Here is a 19205-nt window from a genome sequence, read left to right as displayed (position 1 = left end):
TTTTTTTTCTTCAAAATTGTAGGTCTTTTTTTTGTTTATAGCGCAAAAAATAAAAACATTAGTGATCAAATACAACAAATGAAAGCTCTTCTTATGGAAAAAAAAAAAAAGATAGAAATTTTATTCATGTACAGATTTGCATGACCGCGTAATTGTAACGCAGTGCCGTATAGCAAAAAAATAAATAAAAATGGCCTAGTCATGAAGGGGGGGGGGGGGATAAATCTTCCAAAGGTCAAGTGGTTAAGCATGGTAATACTCATTTGCATTTCTTGATATATGATTGATACCACTACACCTGCAAACTAAGACCTTTATAGTCTTTTGTCCCACCACTCTTTCCTTTGTTCTTCACTCTCTTGCAGAACTAAGACCTCTTTGCATTGACACACTTTCACGACTGTCCGATGTCCACGTCCCACACTGCATGCTGTGGTTCTTTTCATTGTCTCATATCATTACCACTAAAAGGACATAGTGGTGATGTAGGGGCCAACGGATGGAATAACAGTATGTAGTGGGGGAACACGGGTATCCAACAATTCAAATGCAATGATTCTGATGAAGACTGTAGCTCTTGAACAGAGTGAAGATCAAGCAATGGGACAGGTGAGCAAAAAGGATCTTCTGTTTTTTTTTTTTTTTTAAGGTTTTTTTTTTTAAAAAACACAACAGGGTTTATTTAAAGTTAAGTAAATAATTACTTTAAGGCCCTGTTCACACCTGAGCGTATTTCAGCTTGTAAAACTCTCATCTCTAAAGTCTCAAAACGCCCAACAAGCAAAATACTATTCATTTCAATGGCTCCTGTTCACATCTGAGCTTTTTGTCTCCTGAAGCAAAACGCCTAAAGCTCAAGAAAGTACATGAGCTTCTGTTTTGGCTGATTACAAGCGTTTTTGTTAGAGGTCAATGCCTGCCTTCAAACACCTGCAAAAAACGCCTGAAAAAAGCCCAAAAATAAAAAAAGAAAAAACGCCTGAAATTGATATGCTCAGGTGTGAATGGAGCCTTAAGGTACCTGCTTTAACAACTCGAAATGTGTCCTGACTTAACTCACCTGGTTCACTTAGGTGCTCTTTTCCTGGAAGATCCTCTATTTTAATGTCCCCCAAGTCACCAGTTTTTGGATCTATAGTTGTTTGGGACAGTTCATCTTCAAATGCTTGCAATTCCTCAGCACTAGCCGTGCGCTCTTGGCTCTCTGTAAACACTCGGATAATACCATCACTAAACAGAAGATAAACAGGTTTTTCTTTGCATGATCTGTTTGTTTTTGTCATGCAAATTAAAACTGGATTCTATGCAGATATTAAAAGGGCACAAAGGCTCTATTTTAATTAGACGTCACCACATTTATTAAAAAAAAATTACAAGCAGTGAACCTTAATTTGTCCTAGCATCAGCCTCTTGCAGTACTGTACAGCAGTGCGAAGACTTGAAGATGCAGAAGCAGCACAAGAAGCCAATCATGTGTGCTTCTGTGTTTAGGTGTTTAAAAGGAAAATGTTGTTAGGAGTAGAGAACATAGTGACAAAGAGATGAGCTCATCCGTATGCTGCTGTTTTCTTTCACTGTGCAGTTACAAGGGGTTACTAAACTTTTGATTATGTCTCACACACATGGTGGTAATTCCTGCCAACCCATCATACCGTCCCAATACAAACGGCTCAGTGGCCCATAAGGGTTCTGCAATTTGGACAGAAAGGCTGAATAACAAAGTGAAACGGAGATCAGAGGAGAAATAGAGCAGGCTGTACTGACTTACAACGGTAATCATTGGTATGTTGTGGTATCTGCACTAAACTACATACATTATTTACAGTGCAGCTAATGAGTCCACAGAACAGCTCAGTATTTTACTGGAGGTTGTATTTCAATAAGAATCATACCTGGCTCCCACAACAATGTCCCCATTATCTAAGATGCAGCAGCACCATACAGACTGGGCAGGCAAGCGGATTGTCTGAGCGCATTCTCCACCTCTCCAAATCCTCATTGATCTATCCTCTCCTGTGGTCACAAAATCTAAATAGTACACAAGCACATTATTATTTTTACAAGGGGGAAAAAAATCATCACTATAGTTCCCTAAACACATATATACATAGGTGAATTTCATTTCAAGGTCACCACCAGTTAGGGCCACAGTATATAACCTGACTGTGTTTACTCTTCGTCTAACGACTATATTGTTACACACATATAATAAATAAATATATTTATATATATATATATATATATATATATATATATATATATATATATATATATATATATATATATATATATATATATATTTATATATATAGCTCATTGACAGACGTAGTCCTCGGTGATTCAACACCCTCGGGTTATGCTGCCCTCTACAGGAGTAGGACTAGACAGGAAAGAAAACGTTCTGGCCACACCCTAGGGGCAGTCCCAGAGGGTATATCCTCTCACTTCCTGCTCTAGCAAATCAGTTTTTTTCTGTCTAGTCAGGAGTAAGGACCTAGATACCTTGCTAGGATCTTCGGTCCTGGCAGGATTTTTTTCTTAGAAAAGATTTTTTAGACAGCTTTTTTTTCTCCAGTGTTCCTGTGAGATCTTCAAGCAAGAAAACTGAACTGGGCGACGGGCTGGATGTTGAGATCCGGTGGTCACCCCAGTTCAGCCTACGAGCGCGTGCAGGCCATAGCTCCGCGCTGGGTCGGCCGCGACATAGTCCCACTGGATGGGGACTGACCCTGCGAGTTAAACGTCTCGCTGAAACGCCAAAGACCATGAGTCACGGCGTCCGTATTGGTCGACAGCCCTCCTACCTCGGTGGAGAGGGGTACTGTCAGGAGTTGGCGCCCGCCTGGTTCCGGTATGGTGAGTAGTATGTTCCCCCTTTCCCCCTGACGGGTCTTGTGGTGAACGCGGGCCCCTCTCTGTAATGGTGAGGATGGGTTCCCCTCTATCCTATAACATGTCACAGATCCCCCTAATTGAGTGTGATTTTTGTGTACAAGAAGCCAGGAGGCTTGGTTTGGGAGCTGACAATCTAATTGTAAAAATGTGAAAATGATTGTAGTCAGTGGCAGTACTAGAACTTTACTGTGATAGTATAAGGTATCCTACCTGTCAGAAGCCACAGGGCGATGTCTATACATGTATACTGCATTCCAGATCATTCCTCCAGCTAAGCAGATGCCTCCCGACGGCCACGGACCGCATACGGCCCGCCAGGGTCCGGTACCGCCGACCACGCTGACCACCATGAGGGTGAAGGGTGGTGAGGCCGAGATCCTTCTGCAGACATGCCGCTATTCTGTGCAGGCCGCCGCCATTGTCTGGTAGATCGCACGAGGCCGCCATTTTGGTGTAGCCTTGTGTCTCCAGCATGGGGGCGGCCATGTTTGAGGTGACTCAAACACCTCATGGAGCCAGGGGGAGGCGCCGGCAGGCGTGTTAAGGGGCGGAGCCGCCTCCTTTACCCAGGAAATGGGGCCAAAGACTTCCTGTCTGTAACAAGACAAGCACTGAGCAAGCTGATGAAGACTTCTGTGCATCAGGGATGAGCCTTGGGGTCTCTCTCTCTCTCTGTGGGGTCCAAAAAGGCAGGTAACACTGAGGGGCGCTGTTGCGACTGGGGGACACAAAAAAAAAAAAAAAAAAAAGTTTTTTACTTTGTCATTTTTTGTCGCTGGCAAGTGTCTTGTATAATCATTGACCCTGCCGCATAGGTATCCCCACCTGATCCCCTCAAGGTGGCCGCAGGACCCTCCAGTACCCCACTTGTTTTTAATGCATTATCGGCAGTTTTGGAGTCTTTGGTATCCCGGGTGGAGGTGGCCTATCAGGGACGGGGGTCAAGAAGCGACCCCCGCCTACCCCTATTGTTTATCAGATACTTCAGATACGGATTCGGAGCTGGTCAATGCAGTTGCAGGTCCCTCTTAGGGGGCTGTTGTCTCAGGTAATATCTCCTCAGCAGTGAGGAGCATGTTTCTGCCTCCGCCATAGCACAAGAGTGGTGGATGCACTAGTTGTGTCCGTCCGGGAAACCTTTAGTCTTGAGGTTACACCGGCAGAGGTAGCTGAGACAGATTCCTTTTTGGTACTTGTTAGCCTACCAAAAGGGCGAAGGATTTTCCTTTACCCAAATGGGGTCGTTTTGAAATGAACCCCTGTTATTTCCAAACGCATGGCTAGGTGCTATCCGTTTGAGGAATTCCTCTTTATAGGATAGACGGTACCACCTGCTGTCTTGCCACAGACTGTTAGGATAAAAGGACCTCGTAACTAACGAGGACCTTCCTTTTCTGCTCATAAAGAGTTGTTCGTTCCGCGAGGGCGGGCGATAAGGCGAAACCCTCCAAAGCCCCTTTAGAGGGGTTTCAAAGTCCGGCTCAGCCAAGCCTGAAGATACAGCCTGATGCGCCCCTACCCATCTCTGGGGTGGGGGGGGGGATGTCTTCACCGGTTTCTGGAGGACACAGGATCGAGTTTCGATCACTTCCACCGGTGCGATTCTTCCCTTCTAACATTGAACGGTTTCAGGGGTTCTATTCGAACCTATTCACAATGCCCAGGAAAGAGGGCAAGGTGCGTCCAAATCTGGACTTGGGAAGAAATAGAGTCCATCCGTACAGTGGTGGCCTCCCTGCATCAGGGGGATTTCCTGGCGTCCATAGACATTTAGAAGGCCTATCTTTATATCCCCATCATCGCAGGACATCAGCGTTTTTTCGCTTTCCCAAAGATCATCCCTGGTTCCCACCAGGAGACTGAACTATCTGGGCCTAAGGTTGGATACATCCTGGGCAAGAGAGTTTCTCCTTGCGGAGAAACTCCAGAAGGTTCAGTCAACGATTCGGATGTTGCTGTCCGTCAATTGGCTGGGACTGATGGTGGCCTTCTTAGAGGCAGTACCGTATACCCAGTCTCATACCCGAATTCTCCTGAAGGAGATTCTTTAATGGAATCAGAATTCCGATTCCCTGGACAATCGGATCCGGTTGAGCGAGCGGACCAGGAAGTCTCCGATGCTCAACCAGGGGAAGTCATTTCTTCCGATAGTATCCAGATTACCAATAAGGGTATCGGAACTGAGAGCGATCAGATTTTGTCTGATTTACTGGATCGAGCAGCTCTAGAGCAGCCCGATTCGGATCCAATCGCATATGGCCTCTTCATCCAGAGGTTTTTCACTAGCTATCATTGGGACATCCCGGATGTGGATCTGTTGGCACCTTGGCTTAACAGGAAGGTGCGGAGGTTTGTAGCTCGCGCCGCGATCCTCTAGCGGACGCAGCAGAAACGCTGATCGCCCCGTGGGGGCAGTATCAGCTACGGCATGCCTTCCATCCTCTCAAGTTACTGCAGGAACTTCTTCGCAGGATAGAGGTGGAGGGAATTCCAGTTATTCTGGAAATTCTGGACTGACCTCGTCGAGCCTGGTACGCCGACTTGGTGAGGCTAGTCGCGGATGCTCCTTGGAGACTTCCTCTCAGGGAGGATTTGCGGTCTCAGGGACCGATCTTCCATCTTGCTTTACAGTCGCTGGCTTAATGGCCTGGCCATTGAGACCCAGGTACTGAAGGACAAGGGAGTGTCAGCTTCAGTTATTCCTACCTTCAGTTAAAGCAAGGAAAGCGACTTCCAGCACATGGAAGTCTTATATTGCATGGTGTGAATCTATTGGATTTCCCCCTCATACCTATTCGGTGACCCGAATTTTGGTCTGTCTGCAACAAGGGGTTGAGCAGAAACTAACCTTGAGCACGATCAAGGGTCAGGTTTTCGGTGTTAGCAATCTTCTTTCAAGAAACCTTTGGCTACTCATTCCTTGGTGCGGAATTTCATCCAGGGGGTGCGACATCTGGCTCCGCCAGTGCGCGCACCCTTACCGCCTGGGATCTTAATTTAGTGTGGTCGGTTCTTCAGAAACTTCTCTTTGAAGATATTAGGGAGATTCCCTTGCTTACATTATCCCAGAAGGTGGCCTTCTTGGTGGCCATTACTTCTGCACGCAGGGTGTCAGAACTGGCCGCATTATCTTGTCTTTCCCCATATCTGGTGGTTCATAGGGATAAGGTGGTTCTTCTTCCGAATCCATCCTTCCTTCCTAAAGTGGTTTTCAGAGTTTTTCATCTGAATAAAAGTATTGTGTTACCTTCCCCGTGTCCTAAGACTAGCCATCCTTGGGAGTTTGCATTACACTCCTTGGATGGGGTTCAGAAGGATACACTTGACTACTACGAACTTGTTTTCGTAAGACGGACTCACTTTTTGTGATCACGGATAGCCCTTGAAGGGGGTTGCCTGTGTCTGCCGCGACCATATCTACATGGATCAGTCAGACAGTGGTACAGGCTTATTCTATTAAGGGTCGGAATCCTCCGTTCCCTGTTATGGCGCACTTCACTCGAGCGCTCAGTACTTCCTGGGCCTATCGCCATCAGGCGTCAGTGGTCCAGGTATGTAAGGCGGCCACCTGGTCGTCGGTACATACCTTTACAAAATTTTATAAGATTGATGTGATGGCATCGGCGGATGCCTCATTTGGCCGCAAGGTTTTGCAGGCCGCAATTTGAGGAGACCGGTGGTCTACCTCGGGGGTTTTTTTCTGTTGAAAAATTTCTGTTGAGTCTCATCATTGAGGATGAGCATTGTAAACTTCGAGTTGGCACCGGTTGGGCCTTCTAGATTGGATTTGATTTCCATTTTCCCACCCCTCATTTGTGGTACTGCTTTGGGACGTCCTGAGGGTGTTGAATCACCGAGGACTACGTCTGTCAATGAGCGATAGAGAAAAATGGATTTTTGTAAAATCTTACCGTAAAATCCTTTTCTCTTAGCTCATTGACAGACGTAGTACCCGCCCCTCTGTTTTTGAGTTGGGTTGGGTTAAATTCTCTAAACACTGCTTTGTGACATAACTGATTTGCTAGAGCAGGAAGTGAGAGGATATACCCTCTGGGACTGCCCCTAGGGTGTGGCCAGAACGTTTTCTTTCCTGTCTAGTCCTACTCCTGTAGAGGGCAGCATAACCCGAGGGTGTTGAATCACCGAGGACTACGTCTGTCAATGAGCTAAGAGAAAAAGGATTTTACGGTAAGATTTTACAAAAATCCATAATATATATATTATATATATATATATATATATATATATATATATACACACACATATATATATACACACACATACTTTTTTCAGAGAGAGCATGTATTTTCTGTACATGAGCTTATTTTACATTTGCTATGGTATGTATGCAGTATCTCTCTCTTTAACAAGACAGTCTTGAAGGGCCCTTGCATTCTGTGCAAATATATCCATTTCTAGCCATTCCTTTGTTTTTAATCCCTTGCTCTCTTAGGTCCTTTTTCAAATCCCTCTCCATTTTTTTTTTTTTTTTTTGTGATTTTCCTTCCTTCATGTAAAATTTCTTTGGGATTATTGCTCCCAACCTTATCACAAGAAATGAGAGCATCTGAGATGCCAGCTACTTGTATCCCTTTAAGTACAACGTGTTTTCTATTGCAGCTATCTTTTTATTATTTTTTTTTTTTAATTTAGACAATATCAGCTATTTAAACTGGTTATTTTTTGTTGTTGCTGTAAATAAATTATGATGAATAATTTAACAACCAGTGGCATTCTTAGTTCATAGGTCTAGTGTCATATTTTTTTGGAGCGGAGCTAGGCTATGTTTATTGTCATCTATCACAGACCAACAGAAGGTACCATACCATCCTGTGCCTGCAGATGAACTTGCTGGATACCATTTTCCCTTCAATAAGTTATTTTTTAAAATTTCAGTTTGCCTCGCCTGTGCATACATTCTGTGCTAGAATTAAAAAAATGGGGAACCAGAAGCTATGCATAATACCCTTCCCCTAAACTGTGTTGCTCGAGTGAAATGCCCCTATAGCCCAATTTGTGGCACTGTGTCCTAAAGGACATCAGCACGTTCTGTTAATGCACACAAAAGTTATTAAAGATGGCTAGAAAACCCTGCATAGATATACCTGCTTCCCTCCAAAGACCCACGTTCATTTACAGTGTGTTGTAGCCTGGATTCCCATTCTTTTTCCACAGCACCAAAATATGCTATAGCTGCACCACAGCTGGAAGATTTAACCAAGCAAAGTAGAGTCTTCCCTAAACAATGTATTTACTTCTCACCAATTATATTCCAAATCCCATAATAAGTTGTTTATTCCACATTTAAATATAGTGAACAGAGGTATCCGTATCATTCTTTTATGCCCAAGGGCCAGTTATAAAACCAAAACTGCTTGTTCACAAGCACAGTTACAGCAAGTCAGCAGCTACAAATCCAGTAATAGGACACTTACCTATCCAGGGATCCATCACCGCTCACCCAGGCTAGTTCTTCACTAGCCTTGGGTTCCCGGTGCTGCCATCATAACTCTGGGCAGCCAGATGTGCTGCGTGCGGCTTCACAGCCGGCTTGCCTGCTGCGCATTGCCAATGGCCCCTCAGTCTTCTGGGACCTGTGGCATGTCCCAGAAGACTGCAAGGAGGGAGGGAGAGAGGAGAACTTTAACTTGGATCGCCTAAACGATCTGAGCAGAAGTGGGAGCGGGTACCTGTCAAAACTAGGTACCCGTTCCCCCCCAAAAAATGACATTCCAGATGTGGCAGGGGAGGAGGACCTAAAGCGGAACTTCCCTTTTGGATGGACCATTTTAAGTTACTTATTCCAAACTGCACACATCTGCTTCACACTAGCTGCCATTACCAGTACACAATATAAAAATCAGAAGAGAGGAAGGGGATAATGAGAAAGTTTAACTTGACAGACCTCTACAATAATACTGCAAGCAGTAAAAATGTTATTTATCTATCTCTTCATGAACTGTTTTCTGACAGTGAAAATTAATATCTCATTAAGATGTTTGTGTTATGTTTTTTTTGTTTTTTAATCCTATGAATAGCTCTGATGTAAAATGTTTCATCAATCACAAATAGTAAAAGGTAACCCTAAGTAGTCATGTACAACTAGCATACAGATTTGTTTCTCACCTCTAGTATTTGGAAAGAGGCATATGCTATAAATATAATTGGTGTGACTGTAGTAGACCTGCAGGCATTCCCCAGTAATCAGCCACCTCCTCACAGAGGAATCATTGGAACAAGACAGAAATTCAGCCTCATTTACTGTTGCCAACCCTCTTACACAGTCTTCGTGTCCTAAAACATGGTTTAAGGGAAAAAAAAAAAAAAAAAAAGAGAAAGAAAGAAGATTCATGGAATTAAATTCAACCACTGTTAGATATAGACAGAATCATTTTTGCAGATCATTTAAACACAAACTTCGAACAATGATTGAACAAACCCTGATTCAATTAGCAAGGTTTGAAAATCTTGTCCAAAATTTGGCAAATCTAAAAAGGGGAGAATCCTTGTTATGCAACTCTGCCCAATTGTAGGACTAATAATTGAGCTATTGCCAAAAAGGAATGTAACTCAACACTGCTTTTGAAAATTATTATAGCGGTGAGAAGGCCTTTTCATACATCTTTGGGGACAACACTGAAAATAGACGAATCCTTAAAATTACAGGCTTGAGATATGCCTTACAGGGATTGTAAAAAGGCAAAAGGTTTATCCTAATGCATTCTATGCATTAAGATAAAAAAACCTTCTGTGTACAGCAGCCCTCTTCATACTTACCTGAGCCAATCTCCATCTAGAAATGTTGCAGGAGTGTCTCAGCTTCCCCGGGATGCACAATTGGCTCCCACTGCTGTCAATCAAAGCCCATCAGGAGAAAGAGGGCGGGGCCGGGTCACAATGGACACTGGGAGCTGTGACTTGGCTAAGGTGCCCCCATAGAAAGCTGCTTACTGTGGGAGCACTCAACAGGAGGGAGGGGCCAGGAGCACCGAAGAGGGACCCGAGAAGAGGAGGATCTGGGCCACTCTGTGCAAAACCAACTGCACAGAGGAGGGAAGTATGACATTATTTTTTTATAACAAAGAGACTTTACAATCACTTTAAAGCTGAAGCTGGTGCAGTGAAACATGGTTCTAAAAATGGTATGCAGCCCTTCACTTTATTCCACTATATGCACAGTATCTCTTCATTTACTGAACTGTCATAATTCCTTAACAGCACCAACACATACTGACAATATGGCTGCTGTGAGTCCACCCTTTTATAGTTAAGGGGGCTGGGTGAAATAGTCCTTTACATTATTGGCCCTTGTGACTCAGCTGACCAGAGGCAAAGGCTAAGCGATGCCTTATGGGCTATTCTTCATTTCTGACAAACTTATTGGCAAGAGTTCAGGATAAGGATCAGGATCAGGCACAAATGCAAATCATGGGCATCCTCCTGGAAACCAAGGTTGAAGCAGTATGAAGCTCATCCCTAATTCTGGCTAACTGAAAAGGGATATCAATTATATTTTTTTGTTTTTTAAATAAGCAAACATTGAAAAACTAGCATACCATAAATGTTCTATACATCCGGTTGAACAAATATATAACAATGACAAACAAGGAGCCATTTTAGGACATGTAGCTTTAGAAACTTCCTTGACTGCTAACATACAGAACTGTTATGTGACCTATTCACGCCATCGGTATAAGATGTTCTAAAGCTAAATAGTCCCTTTATTACTAATGGATTGATTGTTGGCATGTGAGAGATAACAGATCAACAACTGCAATTAAAAGGTCTCTGCTTTACATGACATGTAAGGTCTAGGAACAGCCAAAAACCAATGATGGTTTAAGCCAACCACCGTGCAGGTGATGCAGAAACAAAATGACTGATTTAGGTTAGGTGATACGAAAAGATATCAAAATAGTCCTTCTTACATTGTTTAATTGATAAAATTGGGAGTCACCGTTGTGATAATTTGCAAGAAGAGTGTTGTTCCTTAGAGACCTGCAACAGCTCTGTTTACCTACCATAGACCTGTAACCAATGTGCTCAACCCACAACCATGTGCTATGCATACAAAAGACCTGAACGAGAAAACTTTGCCTTTTGACATTTTCATGTGCATATAACAGGTTATGAATAAATCCCATTTGAATGTTCTAGGCATTTGGTATTTAAATGAGGCAATCACAGGTCTCTGATGTTCATCTTAACACACCTAGGAATGTCCTCTCACACCGCCCCGCTTTCCACAGCTTGATGGATTTGTCAGCTGATCCAGTCAACATTAAACCTTGTTCAGGCAGAATCTTCACAGCCCATACAGCAGCTGTATGGCCCTATGAAAGAAAAAAATAAATGTTATACCTTGGGCCTTCTTTCTAAATCAGAAGTTTTAAAAAGTCAGAGTCAAATGGTGCATGTGTCTTTTAAACTCGAATTACACAAGCATCTACAGTATCTCACAAAAGTGAATACACCCCTCACATTTTTGTAAATATTTTATTATATCTTTTCATGTGACAACACTGAAGAAATGACACTTTGCTACCAAGTAGTGAGTGTACAGCTTGTATAACAGTGTACATTTGATGTTCCCTCAAAATAACAACACACAGCCATTAATACCTAAACCACTGGCAACAAAAGTGAGTACACCAATAAGTGGAAATGTCCAAATTGGGCCCAAAGTGTCAATATTTTGTGTGGCCACCATTATTTTCCAGCACTGCCTTAACCCTCTTGGGTATGGAGTTCACCAGATCTTCACAGGTTGCCACTCGAGTCCTCTTCCACTCCTCAATGATGACATCACGGAACTGGTGGATGTTAGAGATCTTGCGCTCCTCCACCTTGCATTTGAGGATGCCCCACAGATGCTCAATAGGGTTTAGGTCTGGAGACATGCTTGGCCAGTCCATCACCCTTAGCCTCAGCTTCTTTAGCAAGGTAGTGGTCATCTTGGAGGTGTGTTTGGGGTTGTTATGTTGGAATGCTGCCCTGTGGCCCAGTCTCTGAAGGGAGGGTAACATGCTCTGCTTCAGTATGTCACAGTACTTGTTGGCATTCATGGTTCCCTCAATGAACTGTAGCTTCCCAGTGCCAGCAGCACTCAAGCAGTCCTGGACCATGATACTCCCATCACCATGCTTGACTGTAGACAAGACATACTTGTGTTTGTACTCCTCAACTGGTTGCCGCTTGACACCATCTGAACCAAATAAATTTATCTTAGTCTCATCAGACCACAGGACATGGTTCCAGTAATCCATGTCCTTAGTCTGTCTTCAGCAAACTGTTTGCGGGCCTTCTAGTGCATTATCTTTAGAAGAGGCTTCCTTCTGGGAAGACGACCATGCAGACCAATTTGATGCAGTGTATGGTCTGTGCACTGACAGGCTGACCCCCACCCCATTTAACCTCTGCAGCAATGCTGGCAGCACTCATACGTCTAGTTTCCAAAGACAACCTCTGGATCTGACGCTGAGCATGTGCACTCAACTTGTTTGGTCGACCATGGCGAGGCCTGTTCTGAGTAGGACCGGTCCTGTTAAACCGTTGTATGGTCTTGGCCACTGTGCTACAGCTCAATTTCAGGGTCTTGGCAATCTTCTTAAAGCCTAGGCCATCTTTATGTAGATCAACAATGCTTTTTTCAAGATCCTCAGAGAGTTCTTTGCCATGAGGTGCCATGTTGATCTTCCATTGACCAGTATGAGAGAGTGAGAGCGATATCAAATTTAACACACCTGCTCCCCATTCACACCTGAGACCTTGCAACACTAATGAGTCACATGACACCGGGGAGGGAAAATGGCTAATTGGGCCCAATTTGGACATGTTCACTTAGGGGTGTACTCCCTTTTGTTGCCAGCGGTTTAGACATTAAATGGCTGTGTGCAAATTTACACTGTTATACAAGCTGTACGCTCACTACTTTACATTGTAGCAAAGTGTCATTTCTTCAGTGTTGTCACATGAAAAGATATAATAAAATATTTACTAAAATGTGAGGGGTGTACTTAGTTTTGTGAGATACTGTAAATTGCCTTAAGTTGGCCACAGACATAAGATCATTTTTACAACAAACAAAAAATTTATACTGCACAAATAGCAGATCAGTCATGAATAGGCTGCAGCAAACATGTATGGGATAACAAACATAAAACCTATATAATCAACAACATGCTGAACTAATCTAAACCAATGAGTGTAATTAAGTGAATACATACGGAAAATATAAATATATATATATAAAAATATATAAAACACACTTAGGCCCCTTTCACACAGATTCTTTTCAGATCCGCCTGTCAGTTTTTCTGGCGGATCTGAACGGACATCCCATGCATCTCTATGGGGCATCGGATGTCAGTGGAGACATGTCCGCTGACATCCAATCTGATCCGATCCATCAAAACCGGACGGATGGAAACCCTATTTTCCATCTTTCTGGCGGATTGGATGAGAACTGACAGACGGTCCGTTCCCATCCGATTCCCCCATAGAGAAGAACGGGGACCTGACAGCTGTGTCTCCACACACAGCGCGGAGACACAGCTGTCATCCGACCTGCTCAGCGGGGGATCGGGGGATCGATTCCCTGCTGAGAAAAACAGAGTCCTCCTGACTCTGTGTGTGAAAGGGGCATAAAAGTCCATGTTTTAATAAAATCCATGTACAGATTACAGTAGAAGTAAACCCGCCTACAGTTTTCAGCCAAGGAAGCTGCCATCTTGGCCTTGGTTTACTCTTCAACTGCCATGGTGCTGAACATGTGATCAGTTAGGACACCAGCCATTGGGTGGTTTGACAGTTTGGTTGAGAGCACAACCAATGTGACAGTTATTATTCCAGGTATGCTGGAAATGCAACTGTTTTTTTTTTTTAAACTGTTGGATGGGTTTACTTCCACTTTAGTCTCTGTTCACACCCAAGCAATCCTGATTGCTGGCAGAATCGCTGCCTGTGATTTCAGAAACATGGCAAAACACATTTGCAATGCTATTATGTCATAATAGCACCCCAAACACGAGGCGATTGTTCCATAATTGTCCAGCAACAAATTGCGGTACAATCATTGCAAAAATCGTGTCCGCAAACACTCCTGGGCTCTTTGCCAAAATTTGGTACATGAGCTTCTTTTTGAGAGTTTTTGGAACTGAGGGAGGCTTATTCAAATGAATGGTGCCACTCCCAAAAAAAAAAAAAAACACTGAAAGTGGAGTTCCACCTTCCTCCTCCAAAAATTAAAAGTCAGCAGCTACACATACTGTAGCTGCTGACTTTTAATATTAGGACACTTACCTGTCCTGGAGTCCAGCGATGTCGGCACCGCAGCTGATTTTTCCATCGGCTGTCGGGTGCTGCTGCCGCCATTGCCGGTAAAGGAACCCGGCAGTGAAGCCTTGCGGCTTCACAGGCCGGTCCCTACTGCGCATGCGCATTCCTACTGGCTCGGCGGCGGAGGCGGGAGCCGAGCTTCCTTGTCGCTTTATCCCGGAAGTGGGGGAAGGGTACCTGTCAAAAACAGGTAGCTGTTCCCCCATCCCCCCTGAAAGGTGCCAAATGTGGCACCGGAGGGGGGGGGGGAGAAAACAAAAGAGCAGAAGTTCCACTTTTGGGTGGAAATCCGCTTTAAGTAAAAAAAAAAAAAAAAAGCTCACAAATCCAGCAGCTATCGCTGCAGATCGCTCAGGATTGAATGGAGCCTTAAAGCCCACCACCAAAGCATTTAAATGCAGAAATTCACACACAGGATATCGGTGTCTCCTCACTCAGCCTGTGATGGAAACCCTCACCTGGTGTAAATATATGCTTACCAGAGCATGTGCTACTCTCAAATAATGAGAAGTCAAATAGCACTTGTATAGGTGAAATCCAACCACTGGAAAACGATATATCGCTTAGGCATCAGTACACAGGTTCTCCAACTTTCAGTATCTGTTTGCCCAGGTCTTCCCCGAGTAACCAACCCCCCCCCCCCCCCTTAGTGTGTCACTGGGATCTTCTCTCATCTCTGATCGATGACTCGGCGCTCCTTGAACAGCCCTGCTGATCTCTGACCGATGGATTAGGCCGCTTTTTGCAAGATCCCAGAAAAGGATACATGACTCAGCACCAGAAATTACCCCGGACAAACTAATTTCTGCATCCCAACATGACTAGCCCTTATCACCTATCTAGCAATCGGATCCTTATATCAAGCAATGTATATATCCCTTCAACATAACATTTTTTAGAGCAGGAGCATATTAATATAAAAGGAAGCAAGAGTGTTTGTTATTAGTCTGATGCTAAGAATGACTCCTTTTACTTGCATTTGAACATTTTACCAACAAAATGTAAATCTAGACAGGAACAGGCCATCACCTGTAAGGTCATCATGCACTTATCATTCAGCCAGACTTTTCCAGTTGTGTCCCATGATCCACTTAATAAGGTGCCAAACTTGCCAGAAGAAAGACTGCATACTAAAAAGAAAAGAAAACAAAAAAAAAAAGTTATTTGCATAATAGCATTTTTTTTTTTGATACACTTGTTATAAATAACAGCATGTAGCCAAATCAGCCTGTAAAGGAATAAAAAATGTAGTACTTTGTGCCTACTGAACAAAATATACCTGCATTCACAGGAAAGAGGCAGCAGGAGAGAAGAGGAAGTTTGGGGAGCATCTATTACAACACAGGTGTCAAACACAAGGCCCACGGGCCGAACCTGGCCCTCAAGGCCATTTTGTGTGGCCCTTGCACCTCTCCTGCAGCTGTAGAAGAGCTCCAGCCCTCTTCTGGTCCTCCTCCAGACCCAGTACTTTTTGCTTTTTCAGCAATGCCTACAGTTTCTTCCCAGCAGCAGCACAAGATAAGGGAATGCACTGTGATGTAAGGGAGGGTGGGGGACTCAATATCTGATGGTGGGGAGGCTCTTGACATCTTATGTAAGAGTGGGGGATGCTCTAGACATCTAGTTCTTAAATATACAACCGGCCCTTTTGAGGGCAATAGTAATGTTGATGCGGCCCGCAATTAAATTGAGGTTTGACACCCCTGTATTACAACATACTTATTTTAGAAAAAAAGTGTCAGAGACAGCCACTTTAAAGAAAATCTGTTACGAAATGCTAGCTGCCTGACTGTTGCGCTGACCTTTTGTTTTCAGCCTAGATTCACACTAATGCTGCTGCATAATCATGCATTTTTCAGTGTATTTTTATAACTAATTTTTGATGCATTTTCATGCTTCACACATTGTTTTGTAGGAGGAGACTAGATGTTAAAAAAAAAAAAAAACCCCTGCTAAACATGCATGCTTTTCATGCACTCCCATTATAAACTATGAGCCCAAAAATGCACTATGCTGCACCAATCTATACCTTTTCAAAAATCACACCATACCATGTTGCATTGATGCACAACAGCAGAGACAGTATAAATTGCACTAGTGTAACTGTGAACTTGATTCTTTAAGTTACTAACCCAGAATAAGACCTTGTTCATATGGGGCATACATAACCATACTTCTGTGGAGGGCCACGTTTACCTGCACAGGGATGCACAGGTGTTCCGTGCATACCCGTGCAGGCAGTCCTATTGCTGCCAACTAGAAAGTAGAAAATGCACGGACACAGCTGCTGTTCCTAATATGATGGCCCCGGACGCATCTTGGACAACCAAACAATATTGTGACAACTGAATTATTAGTGCGTACTTAGCCTAATGTGCACATAAACAGGCTTGACTCACCTGTGTTCTTATGTCCTTTTAAAACATAAAGAGGACTTTCGTTATCCAGGCTGAACACACATATGTTATTGTCATTTCCACCAGTTGCAATTAATCCACGTGGGTAGGTATCACTTGGAGGTATAAAGCATACGGTGGAGACAAAGTTGGAATGTCCCTTCATACGATGCAATTCAATAAAGCCTCTGGTGGGACTAAATAATTAGAAAACAAAGTGAACACATAGTTACATAATTAGTCAGGTTGAAAAAAAAAAAAAACACAAGTCAATCAACTTCAACAAATAGAAAAAAAAAATATTTTGAATCGAACAGAAATGTACCAAAAAAGAAATAAAGCATTGGACATCTGGTGTTTATTATATTAAGATCTGAAAAAAGACAGTCCATAACAGTCAATATTTCTTCCAAGTTACAAAACCTAAACTCTCAAAGAGCAGAAATGTGTTGGATTTCAAAAAACATTCATTTGTCAAGGTGGATGCAGAGGAAAGAAAAACAAAAAAAAACAAAAAACTGTCGAACATAGTAAGCCAGAAAAACATTCTAAGGCCTCATTTGTCATGACACTCTAGTCTAGTGTTTAGCCTTTCTAAAAACTTTTATGGTTCCCCGATCATTTTTTTTACTGTATTTAGATGTTCAGGTTTAGTCACATTTATTCTATTTTCTCTAAGCATAGGTAAATGCCCATCGTGAACAGCACCACTAAAAAAGCAGGACATGTCTTTATACACTGAACAAAAATAATAAAAAAACGCAACACTTTTGATTTTGCCCCCATTTTTCATGAGGTGAACTTAAAGATCTAAGGCTTTTTCTATGTACACAAAAGGCCTATTTCTCTCAAATATTGTTCACAAATCTGTCTAAGGCCTCTTTCACACGGGCGCACAGCCCGACAAAGTGCGTTCAGCTCAGCGGTGGATAGATCCATTGATTCCCGCTGAGCAGGCGGATGACAGCTTCATCTCCGCTCTGTGTGCAGAGACAGAGCTGTCAGATCCCCACTGTCCTCTATGGGGAGATCGGCATTTCACTGTGCGGGCTCTGGCAGGGGACAGTGCAATGTGTTTCTGAACACATCACAGAGCTTACTTTTTTTTTTTCCTCTAACTTTATTTTAAGTGTCATTTAATGACATTTCATTCATGTAATGAGGAAAGGATTGCCCCCAACCAGCCCAGGTAAATAAACGATAATGCTAGCCATGCACAAGTCGAAAATTTGTTCGGATGAGTTTTCAAAAAATGAACACACGGAGAAAATATTGCCATCGTGTAATAACCAATTTTCAAACAACAAATTGGTTTTATTACTGCATTATTTTCGTCTCTATTTTTCTTAGCTTAATTTTTTCAGGGAACATTCACAGAAATAAAAAATGGGTATATAAAAATTGCCTATCTTGATGGTTGTATGTTTCTTGTGTGTACCATCACTATGCTCTTTATTTTAGACATGATTGACCGATATTGTTTTTTCAGGGATGATAGCAATACCAATTTTCTGGTCACCCTTTAGGCTTATAGCAGATATTAGGTGCCGACATTCTGTACATATAACGTTTTTGTTTGTTTTTTTACACTGTCCAATAAATTTTTTTTTTTTAAATAACTTTTATTGCTGTCACAAGGAATGTAAACATCCCTTGTGACAGTAATAGGCAGTGGCAGGTTCTCTTTATGGAGGGATCTGGGGTCTACAAGATCCCTTGCGCTGCTTGTAATAATAGCCAAGTGGCTTCTTAGCCACATCAGTTGTTATTATAAAAAAAGCCGACCATCGGCTTAAACGGTACCGGAGTGATGCCTGCACTGCAATACAACCACTTGAAGCAATATCGGCCACATTGGCAAGTATGTGAACGTTACTTCAAAAAAAAAGTGAAAATTCGCCCCACTGATAGGTCGGTCGATCCCTAATATATACCCCCAATACTTTTGTAAAATATGAAAGATGTTATGTCGAGTAAATAGATACCCAACATGTCATGCTTTAAAATTGTGCACACTAGTGGAATGGCAAGCTACGGTACTTAAAAATCTCCATAGGTGACTCTTAAAAAAAAAAAAAAAAAAAAAATACATTTTACAGGTTACCCATTTAGAGTTACAGAGGAGGTCTAGTGCAACAATAATTCCTGTAATGTTTGCAGCGATACCACACGTGTAGTGAGAACACGTATACATGTGTGTGCGTGACTTTCGTATGTGTTCGCTTCTGCACGCGAGTACGGAGGGATGATTTTATTTTTATACTGTCCCTTTAATATTTTCTTTTTTTTTTTCTGATCACTTTTATTCCCATTACAAGGAACATAAACATCTCTTGTAAAAGAAATAAGGATGACAGGTAGGGGTGCACCGATCCGACTTTTCTTGTCCCGATACCGATATCTGGCATTGTTCATCTGCCGATACCGATCCGGAACTACATACATACACAATATGCATGCGGCTGCAGTACAGAGCAAAGCCGCTGCTTCATTTGTATGGCTCCTCCATTCACGGGCGGAGTGCATCTGATATCACTCCGCCTGTGAGCCGGACCTATAAAGGAAGTAGCGGCTCCC

General features: G+C 42.9%; 1 protein-coding gene across 1 annotated transcript in view; it reads right to left on the bottom strand.

Moving 5' to 3' along the window:
* The window catches only part of PLAA (phospholipase A2 activating protein), a 46578-nt gene that overhangs the window by 23489 nt on the left and 3884 nt on the right, over nucleotides 1-19205 (bottom strand). Inside the window, exons 2-7 of the mRNA XM_082247030.1 lie at nucleotides 16632-16825; nucleotides 15262-15362; nucleotides 11108-11228; nucleotides 9022-9189; nucleotides 1893-2028; nucleotides 1061-1230 (exon numbers count right to left, since the gene is read on the bottom strand). Coding sequence (XP_082103156.1) covers nucleotides 1061-1230; nucleotides 1893-2028; nucleotides 9022-9189; nucleotides 11108-11228; nucleotides 15262-15362; nucleotides 16632-16825 — 890 coding nt within the window. The remainder of the gene's footprint in view (nucleotides 1-1060; nucleotides 1231-1892; nucleotides 2029-9021; nucleotides 9190-11107; nucleotides 11229-15261; nucleotides 15363-16631; nucleotides 16826-19205) is intronic.

The sequence above is a fragment of the Pelophylax lessonae genome, assembly GCF_965119305.1.
Source record: "Pelophylax lessonae genome assembly, chromosome: 1".
Classification (NCBI taxonomy): domain Eukaryota; kingdom Metazoa; phylum Chordata; class Amphibia; order Anura; family Ranidae; genus Pelophylax; species Pelophylax lessonae.
The sequence above is the reverse complement of the archived record's forward strand: the minus strand, read 5'-3'. Positions and strand labels throughout refer to the sequence as shown.